Source organism: Rutilus rutilus (genome assembly GCF_951802725.1).
Source record: "Rutilus rutilus genome assembly, chromosome: 24".
Lineage (NCBI taxonomy): Eukaryota > Metazoa > Chordata > Actinopteri > Cypriniformes > Leuciscidae > Rutilus > Rutilus rutilus.
In genome coordinates, this window is record NC_140228.1 from 13,904,489 (window position 1) to 13,917,328 (window position 12,840).

Sequence of the window (12,840 nt, forward strand, 5' to 3'; positions counted from 1 at the left end):
CCAAGCATTGTGGGAATGCCATTATTAGAAGCTTATTTGGTGAAGATGATAATTTCAACACTAGTCCAGAGTCCAGCTGAGAGCCGTGTCAAGTGCGTTTCCAGTACAAATCCATTTCACATGGACCAGTCAAGTGTGGAAACTGTTTTGACAGTCTTGGACACACATGTTTACCTATGAAAAATCCATTTCCTTTTTCTGATTGGTGCATGTGTGCATGAATGAACGTACAATCACAAAGTTGGAATGCAATACATATATCACAGGAGGAGAAAGAGGTAACAAATAATTCCCTAAAAGTCTGAATTTAAATAGCAAACACTTGATGGCAATGTTCAAACAAAAGAAGTTCAAACTAATTTTTTTCTCATATTGAATAAAACATCAGATCTGGGTGAAGCACAAAGCAATTTACAGTAGGCCTATGTGATGTGAATAGAGCAAGGCAAGCTAAAAAAAAAATATCAACTATCTCACCAAACCATTAATCCTCAGATTAATGATTCATGTCACTATGTCTTTCTCTGAGGACATCCGCGTTTATCATTCATAAAGAATGTTAACGTGTTGTTAATCACCCTTTTGTTAAGACAGTGCGAAGGGTCTAAGTAAACGTTTAACTTTGAGGAGGAAAAAGTGAGGCACAACTTCAGTAAGACTAACTTCCTTCACAATTTCTGAGAAAAACAATGAAGGCATCTTTCCTTATTAAACAATACGGGCCGTTCACACTGGGGACTGTAACGACAACTAACTAAAGTTTTAATAACCATTCTAAGGCTTATTTGCACCAAGGAAGATAACTACAATCATAATGATGAAGATAAATATGAAAGCAATAGCAGAGTCCACACCGCAACTGTAACAATAATGGCACAGAGAAATAACATCGTTTTAATCACTTTGTGAACGATTTTTTCCAGCTGATGAATGACAAAAAGCAATATATATTGTTGGTATCACTTTCAGAAAGTTTTATACATTGACAGCCAATCAGAATCCATCATGCAGCAACAACCTGCACCAGGGTCCCGGATACCATAGCTATGGTCCTGGTGGAAGCTAATTTAGTTGTGAACGGACCTTTACTTCTGGTCCTCAAATTCAATCAGCCAAGTGGCGAGAGGCTGCTCACTACAGAGCCAATAGGTGGAGCTTGACGTCCAGATACCCTTCTCTGGACGTAATGGGAGGAGCTTGAAGGTTGAAGTTAAAATGTACGTTATTCAATATCAGTCAAAACTGTCCATTCTTATTTTATTGGAATATTGTGGTATTTATTATAAATGATTCATCCTTGATGAATCCTTCATCCCCTCATAATCTTTAAAACAAAATAAGTTCCCATCCCTCTTCTCTGATGATGTTTACTGGCATGAGGGCGGGACAAACTGTCACTCACATGACATCACAGCAATAGCAAGCAACAACCATCCAATCAAATCCTGATGGACAAAATCAAATCCCACCCTACATTTTTTCATTTGAGAAGCAGTTTCACTTAAATGTACGTGTCAATAGGGAAGAAAAGACTACCGCAGCTTAAGTTTCATGCTGATTTTATCTGAAGCAGTGTCACATTGACAACTGTGATCTTGTTCCGAAGGTGCTCTGAATAGGCATCTTAAACTTCTCCGGAAGTAAAAGAGATTAGACTACGCCCTCAAACCAGACCTGTGAGCGCCAACAGCAGAATCAGAACATGGGACTGATCCTCTCATGCTTGTTTAACACAGAAATGAAATGGATCAGTGCAGTAGAGAGTGATCTGGGTCAAACCGAACATCTGCACTAATCTGTTGGACTGAAGGTGAGTGAATACTGCCAAGCTTTCAGTGCACCATTGCCAGGCAAGAGACAGCAACACTTGGAAGTGTAATGCCTGCACTGTTTTTCTTGTCCAGCATTACTCAGTGACCTACACCATTTTCCTTGGTCAGTATTGCCACTCTAAAAGGCAGCATTACTCGCAAGACTTTCCTAATCTCCGTAAATAAAGATCATAGCCTAAGAGGATGGACCAACAGAAGTGATCATAAAGTTGAAATTATACAAGTCCCAGATCTCAGCTTAAAGGTGCTCTAAGCGATGTCACGTGTTTTTTAGGCCAAAACATTTTTTGTCACATACAGCAAACATCTCCTCACTATCCGCTAGCTGCCTGTCCCCTGAACACACTGTAAAAAAACACGATCTCTGTAGACAGCCCAGGCTCCACAAACAGCAAGAAAAACAAACTGGCCCAGCCTGGACCATGAAACACAACAAACAGTGTTCCAGCCAATAACTGACAAGAATGATTTGGGGGTGGGGGTTGGGGGGCGTGCACATGAAGGGGGGTGTGGGGAGTGGAGGAGAGAGAAGCATGAAGAGGGAAGTTAGCTAGAGGAGAGATGTCCTAGACAACGACAACGACTAACATTCAAAATTTATATTCTTGAGAATTTTGATATGGCTGACCAACGCATTCTCATCCTAGGGCGTCATATACTGACGCTTTTGACATTTCGTCTACATCCAACGCACATGGCACCCTTTAGCGTCAATATGACACGCACAGAGCTTTGTTCGGTTATGGGTAGGTTTAGGTCTGGGGTAGGGGTAGGGTTAGACCGCTAGGAGGCGCGTTCTGGCCCATATCTATCTGCGTCTCATATTGACGCTAAAGGGTGCCATGTGCGTTGGATGTAGACGAAATGTCAAAAGCGTCAGTATATGACGCCTTGGGATGAGATCGGGCTGGGCTGACACACGACCAAAGAGACAACGTTCCGATGAACAAATAAAGAAGAGGGAAAAGGAGAAGGAACGCACAAAGTCCCGAATTTACATCGGAAAAGCATTCAAAAGGTGGCGAGAACTCCACCGGCAGAAGGGCTTCCAATCTGAAATTCAGGTGGCTCTGTTTTTGCTGGACAGGTGGGTAAATCCAGTTTGGTTTTTCTAAATGGTTCATGACTGTTTCAGGAAGCACGGAAGGGAGGGGGAGGGGACGGGATGAGGAGGAGGGAGGGTTGAGCTAGCCTCTGTTTTGTTTGACAATACTTTGAACGTCAACAAGAAGTGACGTCACCCAACATTGCTTAGAGCACCTTTAAGTTTTAACAGTAAACCTCATTATCATATAAAGTCAACAGCAGTTTTTTATTTTTTATTTACACACAACAGGTCATATGTTCAGTTCAAAAGAATCAAAAGATAGATTTTTCACCTACATGAAAATGCAGGGTTTTCTCAATCAAAAAAGTAATACTAGCTGAACCCAAAGACATCTGACCTTTTTGTTTTTTATCTTTACCTAATCTTTACTTTTACCTTATATTAAACACATAAAGATTTTAAACCTGTTTAATCCATGTTTGTGCACTGTTGACAATCATCTGAGCCTATAAAACGTACACAGCTCCCTCAGCCTATAAGACATAGTTTTATACTGCCACCCAATGTTCTGATACATATATTACAACCCTACAAACACCATCTGATATAAATGTTTATAGTCACATGAATTATTACAAGAAAAATGTCCGCTCAAAGGCGATTAAAAAATTCTAAACAATACAATTAAACTTTTATGGTCATAAGAAATTCTGAATGTGAAGCTAAGACATTCTAAAACATGCAGTTTGTTTGGAAACATATAGGCCTGGGACCCGTACCATGATGGTAGTTGAACAAACTCAGGGATACAGGATTAGTTTCGAGTTGACAAAACCAAACCAATCCAGCCAGGCTTTGTTGGTACCATGATGCTGATCATCAACTTTCTCTGTCAACTCAGGCTTTGATCCTGAGTTTAGAAGTTTAGGTGTGACATCAGCAGCAAAGAGCCAATCACGTGAGTGAAAAAGATTGAAACTGCGATTCATTTCTCGCGTGAGAAACGGCGCAATTCACTTCTCTCTTCTGCAGAATATTACGAGATTGAAAAATATTAAGAATTTAAACAAATTTACACAGCAAGAAGAAAATAGCTGTCTATGAAAGAGGACAACTAAAAGAAAAAGTCTTGCTATATCAGTGCAAGTAAAAGTTGTGAAGTTAATTTATACAGTTGATAAAGGTATAGAGAGAATTGAACATTTAAGCTCACATGTAGTAATTTTATAGCTTTATCTATTGATTCTAAAGCGTAAAGTTATATTTCCTTTATACATTTATTCATTTAAACTGCATAATATTGATTTATAAACTAAAATTGTACATGTGTGATCGATTAAGGGTATAAATAATATCTATATCATACAAAATTAATATTCTAAATAAGCATCAGGCTACTAAAAAAGCCAGATGATTTTGTCTTTAAAAATAATTTGCTGTAGTGACCTTTAATTTGGAGAAGAAACAGGTGGAGTGACTTTATCGCATCAGACATGTGTCACTTTGCTCACAGCTGATTAGATAAGTTCGGTTTGCAACCTCTTACCTGGAACATAACCTGCCCCGGACCAGGTTAGCCGTGGAGTTACTATGGCGATGAACACCGCTGAAAGACAAACCACTTTCATGGTGCCTAAAACCCAGGGTTGGCGCAAACTAAACTGAAACATATCAGGCTAGCCACCTAAACCGGCTTCATGGTATAGGCCCCTGGTTTCACAGACAGGGCTTAGATTAAGCCTGGTGTGCATCTTGAAAAAAAAAAAACAATGGCACTGACATATTTTAAGATATGTCAGTTTAACTGCTTTCAGTCAAGAGCCCAACTAAAGTAAACACTGACCTCCATAATGGTGACCTAAAAATGGCGGTTCTTTCCTTTATTGATTCTGATTGTTAATATCAGATGTCTTCACTAAGGGTCAGTCATCATGCAATTAATCACTTATCTCATTAACTTTAACACTGCTTCAGTGTTCATTTTAACACTCTTGACTCAAACTCTGAGGAGAGTCAATTTAACACTCTTTTTTTTGTGAACCTGCAATGTCAACATGAATGTTTCTGAAACATCCCAGGATATTTAAGCTAATTATCGAAATATATTTTTTTCAGCTATAAGTCTATAAGTTAAAAAAATTAACATACAGTACATAGCTTCAACCAGTAAAAATGCTCAAGCAAATCTTTTTTCCCAACAGCCAAATAACACAAACCAAATAACACAAACACACAGTGTACTAATAATGTTCAGCTGCTGATTTATATGAAATTTCTGAATCCGTTTTAGCAACAAACAAGTTCCAACATGTGAATAGTGCACACAAATCTGCTCACATAGAGGACCTAAGGGTACGTTTACATGACAACGATGCACTAAAAACGAAAAGTTTTTCTTTGTACAGACGACAACAGATCCATGAAAACGACAAAAAATGCATGCCAGACAAGTAGTTGGCAGAACACTCGCGCCGAACGCGCATGCCTATAGATTAAACACGTAATAAGCATTCACAGATTCACATTTTCATAGATGATAACGATATCGTTTTCAAAAACGTGCACTTTGAAACCGTTTTCAAAAGTTTGCGTTTTCAGGCCACCAAAACGCTGTTGTCGTGTAAATGAATGGCAAAAAAAACAAAAACTTTTCCGTTTTTAGTTGAAAACAGTGTCGTGTAAACGGCCCCTTAGTTGGTTGCTGGAGGTTCATGTTGGAAGAAGTTAAAAGAGCAGTTTCCCAGTGAAACAAAACCAATTCAAATGTCCATCTAAAAGTGTTTGTCCATTAAGCCGAACATAAGACAACTTTAAAAAAGTTTTAAATGTATGCATCATCTGAATCAAATGTAGGATGTAAGACAATATTGGATACTATTGTAAGTGTTTAAGTAATAACCTCCAGCACCAATTACAGTTCACTGACAAAGAGGATTTATAAAAACATGGGTCACATATGCATGACATACAATTAATCTAAATACCGGTTTTCTCTTTTGTGCAACTAAACAATTAATCTACAACATGAAAAACTATTATTATAAAAATACATATCTCATAGATTCAACAAACACAGTACTTTGTGTATTATATGAGGAGTGAGTAAATATGTATCCATTAAAAAGGCTGAGAGCTGTGATCTCAGTAACCTTCAATCAAAAGCTCATTTTAAATGTAAAAATGTATCAAGAACCCATGATTGCAAATGGATCGTCACTTTACTTTTTCATGCTATCCTGAAAGGAAAACCTAGAAATCAGTCAATAGAAACAGAGCCCTTGCAGCACTATTATTACAATTAGCATTCAACTGTTTAGATTGACACTTTAAAATGATCATACATACATTCTCATTCCACATTCCATTTTTATAGCTGTAATTATATAATGTAATAAGGCATTGACAGATGAAAATACTGTAGAATACCACAGCACTAAATGTTATCCTCGACAAAAACTTTACATGCAAGCTGCTGCTACTACACAGCAAAATGACAACTTTGCACCAACCGACAGAAGCATAGCTTGCTTGTAAAATTTTTGGAATTTGTCTATCGTTCAGATAATTATATCTACACTTATTACTTGCCTGCAAACTACTTCCGCTGAACTTAAATTTTTCATGTGGATTGCTTGAGGAATAATAGCAAGTGCATGACATTAGCAATAAACAAATGCAGTGTACAAACTAGTGCTGTCAAATCAATTAATCATGATAAATAACATCTACCATAAAAGTTTTGGTTTACATAAAATATATGTGCGTATGTGTGTGTGCTTATCTCTTGTGTGTGTATTAATATATGTATAAAGTATATAAAAGTAGACGCATGTGTGTGTGTGTATATACAGTATATATACACACACACGCGCACACACTCGCATACCTGTATATATATACACACACACACATATTATGTAAACAAAAACTATAATGTTAGATGTGATTAATCGCGATTAATTGATTTGACACAAACTTAATATTCTGCGTCAGTGTAAAATGATATGACATCCTTATTAAGTGATAAAATATAAACTCAATATTGAGTTATCATCAAATTAATATGATCAAATTATAATACTGCCTGCTGCAAAATAAACAAACAAACGCTCTAGTGGTTTTTGTCCATAATGATTTGTATTTCATAAAGAATAATAGTGCAAATAAATAATTACATATGTAAACTAGGCTCTTTAAATAAACACTAAAATGTATACTAAATCTGCTTTTGTTAAGACTTGCAAGCTCCTGCAACTTTTTAAGCACCTGTTCTTCTTCTCTACATCTTGCCAACTTAATGAATGAATGCAGTATTATGACAATTTTATTGAAATTATTCCAGATTTATAGTCTTTGGAATGAGTATTATAGAAAGGCTACACAAAATTGTCTTGTGTAGAAAATGGCATAAGACCAACATGAATGTGCTTTGTATACAAATTATAGTACTAATATAATACAGAAAAATGAAGGTATTGTGGAGTATAGCCATAACTAAACGACACTGTCCAAAATTAAAAATTAAAAAAGATCATGTTTAAGCTTAAAAAGATTGAAATAGCTAATGGCTAAATTTCCTTCATTTTTTCCTTCTAAATTACCTGATACTGATTCACTACCATCCCCACTTTAGGTCAATTACACACAATTTTTGTGATTTTATAGTTTTATAACAATTAACCTGGCAACAAAATGAACCCTTCCTACAAAAAGATTAAGTTTAAATTAGCTTAAACAATGGTAAGTATTCTTATTTTGCAGCAAATAAATAAATTAAAATAAAATTAACTTACTGCTTACTTCATGTCTGTTCATCAATTCCCCCATATTACACTCACAATATGTCATTAACAACTTGATTTTTCATCAGTGTATTTGAAGACCCCTGTAAAAAACGTCATTGCACTCACCATCCATGTAATACAAAATAAACATCATACCATTAGATCAAAGCAAGAGCTAAAGCGAAAATCAATGTCAGTTTACGTGAGCCACCAGTCCGTGAGTAAAAAGTCTCCTCCATTCTGCTAGTATCTCACCCTTCTGCTGAAGTCCTCATACTCCACAGTCCATGTTCCTGTCCAGCAGTTTGCGGTGGAGGGTTAGCAGCGTGGAGAGGCAGGCCACGGACATGTGGAAGACCAGCTGCCAGATGTTCCTCGGGCCAAAGAGAAAAGCGTTGCATAAGATGATGAGAGTCAGGAGAGTGAAGGCTTTCAATTTCTTCTGGCAGGTATGGAACAAGTACAGATGACACTGTGTAGGGAAGGAGACACAAATTTGAGTTAGGCAGCTTCGTGTGCATTTACAGGTGTTATAAAATGCCACATGAAGAGTAGTAATGCAATTTACCTGGCAAACACAGCAGAGAAATGCCAAAAGAAAAGCCACCACATTCCACAAACCATCATAATCCTCCTGTAAAAAATGGTGTCATATCATAAATAAAAATTAATTATAATGAATCAATTCATTTATTAATTAATTACATATCAGGAGTTATTATAGGGATTTTGTACCAGTGTTATTTTATCATTATTTATAGACTTAAATAATTATTATCTTGAATTAGCTTTTATTTTTACATTTTCATGTTGTTTTCATTTTAATTTTAGTTTACGTTTTAGTACTTTGCTATGTTACTTTAACTTATTTTATATTATTTATATTATTAACATATATTTTTTCAGCTTTATTTCCAATAATGAAAACAACTTTTAAAAGTTTTTGTTTAACAATAACAAAACAAAAGGGATATGAATCAAGATATGAATCTCCTTCCATCCCCAAAAAAAGCATTATTACCCAAGATGCCACCCTTTTGTGGCATTCCTACATACATATGTCTGCTAGGCAAAAAAAAGTGTACAAATATAAATAATGACTTTATGGTGTCATTTACACCAATAAGGACTTTAAGCCTATACAGCTTTTAATAAACCATGGATATCTGCTACTGCATGACAAGATTATTCAGAGTATCAGCTGATATAATAGATTTTTTTTAAATCAGTATTGGCCAATACTGGATATTTAATTGCATGCTCATTCATGCACTAATTTTATATTTAGAGTACCTTTGAGCCATCTAACAATTGCTTAAAGATAATCTTTAAAAACACTAATAATTTCATAACTGTTAAATGTAAACTTAAGCAAAATAAATATAAATGAATATCCATTTTACATAATATACACTTGAAGCATTTAAATAATCTGATTTTAGTTTTTAGTGTTTAATTTTTAATTTAGACAAAATAGTGAATATATTTACTTTATTTAGGCAGAAGAGAATACAATTTTGATATTGGCTATGTATTGGTTATCATCCATAACATCTCTTAAATGAACACCTGCATCCAACAACACTTGGACCACAGTGTTACCTGAAAGGTGTATTCAATAAGGTGAACACCACGTATAAGGTTGAGGGCAGCACACATGATGTTAAGAACCAGTGAGAGGATCCCTGGTGCTGAGATTGGTTCCAATCTCTGACTTTGACCTTTAAAATCAACAGAGATCAATAATCAGTCCAAACATATCTGCCCAACTTAAGCTGCTGCAGCCCTTATGAAATAACTGCAATCGGCACTATAGCAAACCTGACGCAGTTGCTTGTTCTACATGCCCATTGGCTGCTCCATTGGTGAGTGCCACGTCCTCCATGGTGAGAACCTGAGGGGGGCTGGTCCTGAGGTCTTCCTGCACCTCGGCCAGGGTCACCTCCAGAGATGGACCCCCTTTCTGGTTATAATGCTGCTGGAGTTTTTGAATGGCACTATCTGAAATTAAAACATGAGCAGCTTATTAGTGCAATTGTTAATCTTAAACTGTTTCATATTCATGGTTTAAATACACTTAATGAATCAAATCCAATCCTATGCATTTTTCTGTCACCTTACCAAACTCCAGAAATGGGTACGGCCTGCTTGCCAGGGTCACTGCAGAGTTGTCGAAGCATGCTGTGAATTCCCAGCGCAAGTCTTCCAAGAAGCAGAAGGCCGTGGCAGCGGGGAGACTGCATGCACATACGGTCATGTACGACACACCCTCGGATGAGAGGAAGCTACAACACACAGAGAGACCACTTAGTTAACAAATGAATTCACAGGACGGCCACCAATTTCCTTGGCTTATCTCGGACTCTGGAATGCAGGTACACAAGGCCAGGTACATTCTTATAGTTCCTGTATCTGATTTGGCAACACTTAGAGGTGTAACAATACACTGATGTCACAAAATTCGGTTTGATGAAAGACATATGATAAACTGTTCATTAAAATGCTAAATTTGGCATTACATCAGGAATAGACTTGAATAGGCTTGTATGCTGTCCTTCTCCACCATTAACAGGGCAATGGTGACAGCAGAATAGAATTATTCATGATTCAGCTTAGCTAAAAATACAAGATTATGACGATATGCTTGTACTGGGACCCTGATTACATACATTTAAATTTTTTTTAAAATATTGTATTGTTTAAATTATGCATTTAATTTTTTGGTTACACTTTACAATAAGGTTTTTATAAGATAACATTATTTAACTACATTAGTTAACATGAACTAAGAATGAACAATACTTCTACAGCATTTATTAATCTTAATGTTAATTTCAACATTTACTAATGCATTATTAAAATCTAAAGTTGTATTTTTTTAACATTAGTTAGTGCACTGTGAACTAACATGAAAAAACAATGAACAGCTGGATTTTTATTAAAACCAACTTCAACAAAGATTAACAAAAACAGTAACGAATGTATTGTTTATGGTTAGTTCTTGTTAGTTAATACACTAATACCTTATCATAAAGTGTAACCAATTTTTCATTTATTCATAATAATTTTTTTTTTTAAAGAGACCATGCACGATTTTTAACATAAATGTTAAATGTGCAATGTACCGGATTTACCCCGAGGCTAATTTTCATCCACAGTACCTTTAAGTGACAAACTAACAAGACAAATTGATGGATGGTCAAATGTGAAACTTTCTGGGTTTACCCTATTTGATGCTAAATTAAATCTGTGTAAACTTTTATTTTTGGTGAATTGTGCACAACATTATTGCCGCTTTACTTATTCACTATTCACTGCTCAAGAGCAAAACACTTCCTGGATCACACATTGTGGGTTTGAAGCTGAAGCCTTTTGGTTTCCATGACCACTAAAAGACACAGAGTTGTCCACAAACAAGAGTGCACTTACTGAATGTTGAGTTCATGGCCCCTGACTGTCCCTCTCTCTGGTAATAAACATAGGGATTTTGAGATCACTTTCAGCTGTTGCTTTCTCTCCTGAAGTTCCTTGTTATGCAGGAAATCAGTGGAGGCGGAGAGAGGGAGTCCATCCCTGACCCGGACCACAAAGGCAAACAGGATCAGTGACATGCTCCTCGGAGGCTTCTATGAGAACACATCCTGAACACAAAGCCGAGGGAAGATACAGATAATTATTAAAAATAACAACTACAGCACATGTCTGTAGTATGTCTGATGAGAAGAATCTTTCAACTGTGGATGTAAACTAAACTAGCGGTAAAAATGTAGGCTAGACACATCTACTCATGCTTTAATATTCATATTTTCACTTTATTATTGCTTATTTTGTAACACTTTACAATAAGGTTCCATTTGTTAACAACATTAGAGTGAACTAACGCTGAAAAACATGTCTAAAGCATCGAATGTTAATTTCAACATACAAATTCATTATTAAAATCAAGTTGTCTCTGTAAATTTTATTTAATGGACATGGGCTAACATGAACCGTTGTATTTCAGGAAGTAATGGTTAGTAGATTAATAAATACTGTAACATAAATACTGGCTATTGTTAGTTAGTGCATTGATCAAAATCAGATTAAATTCATACATAGGCACAATGTATATGTCTATAAAACTAAGTTCAAGCATTTTAGCATTTTGAGTCTTTTGATCAAAACATTTATAAGATAATGAGAAATATATATTTAGTTAAGTATATCCAAACGTTTTACTGGTAGTGTATGTCTGCACTCTAAAGACCTACATTATTTATTACTACTTATTTTACATGATATGCATATTATAACAAAATGTTACATTACAGTTTAACATGGTTAATATGAAATGAATTTGTACAGTACATTAAGGTACGAAAGGTACATTAATTTTATACAGTTTTAATAGTGAAAAGGAATCCACCACTGGTTTGTGACTGTACGATAGCGTAACCATTGGTTCCAACATAACTGGACCACATTTTCAAAGTTTGGATATAAATTCCCATGGTGAATCATTAAATGTGGACTGGATTTTTAATTAAAATACAGTAGTTCAAATACACAGTCATTCTACAAGGCACTGCTAGCAGGTGCAGATGCGTTTTACCATCCCTTACCTTACGACAGCTCAATACATTTACACTGATTATGTCAAACAGTGAATTAAAAAAGCTCAAGTGTATAACAACTGTGTTTTAAAAATGTCTCAAAATAATGATTACATAGTTATTTATGACTTAATGATATAAAGACGCGACCAGGGGCTTTTTGTTTGTCTCTCTGAATTATGGGAAACAGGGAAGCCACCGGAAGCCGTTATTTCAAAATAAAAGTCCTTACATTACTGAAGATCAATTTCAAAATGTCAAATGCTGGTTTATGTGAATGTGTTCTATTTACAGAGAGCATAGATACAAAATAAATAAATAAATACATATGAAAATAGTAAATATATTTAATATTTTAAACATATTTAATATTAAAATAAATATGTAATATAAAACACTCTTAATTAAACAAATATAACATAAATAATATAGACGGATATAAATCATTTGCGATATTTTCAATGAAGAAGAAGAACAATTTGCAATTGCTGTGGTGGGTTATGGTTTCCGTCGATAGTCGGCGGCTGTGCAGAATCTCAGTGTAAAAAGCAAAATAGAAAGTAGAAAGGCGATGTTGCCATGTC

At 35.6% G+C, this 12,840-nt stretch overlaps 1 protein-coding gene across 1 annotated transcript; it reads right to left on the reverse strand.

Annotated features, from left to right (window-relative positions):
• Nucleotides 1-7,468: 7,468 nt before the first annotated feature.
• On the reverse strand, nucleotides 7,469-12,444 carry sec22c (SEC22 homolog C, vesicle trafficking protein). The gene is made up of 7 exons (XM_084399342.1): nucleotides 12,266-12,444; nucleotides 11,094-11,305; nucleotides 9,786-9,949; nucleotides 9,486-9,665; nucleotides 9,267-9,385; nucleotides 8,233-8,298; nucleotides 7,469-8,136 (listed from the first exon to the last, which is right to left on the reverse strand). Exons 2-7 carry the CDS (start codon nucleotides 11,273-11,275, stop codon nucleotides 7,936-7,938), a joined length of 912 nt encoding a protein of 303 aa, XP_084255468.1. The 5' UTR covers nucleotides 11,276-11,305; nucleotides 12,266-12,444; the 3' UTR covers nucleotides 7,469-7,935.
• Nucleotides 12,445-12,840: the final 396 nt, after the last annotated feature.

What these genes read in the sequence shown, in the direction of transcription:
- sec22c (XM_084399342.1), bottom strand. Translation starts at nt 11,275, where the DNA reads ATGTCACTGATCCTGTTTGCCTTTGTGGTCCGGGTCAGGGATGGACTC. An exon ending in TTATTGAATACACCTTTCAG is followed by an intron (nt 8,299 to 9,266) that starts GTAACACTGTGG and finishes CATTTTTTACAG; the next exon opens with GAGGATTATGATGGTTTGTG. An exon ending in TTCTCTGCTGTGTTTGCCAG is followed by an intron (nt 8,137 to 8,232) that starts GTAAATTGCATT and finishes TTCCCTACACAG; the next exon opens with TGTCATCTGTACTTGTTCCA.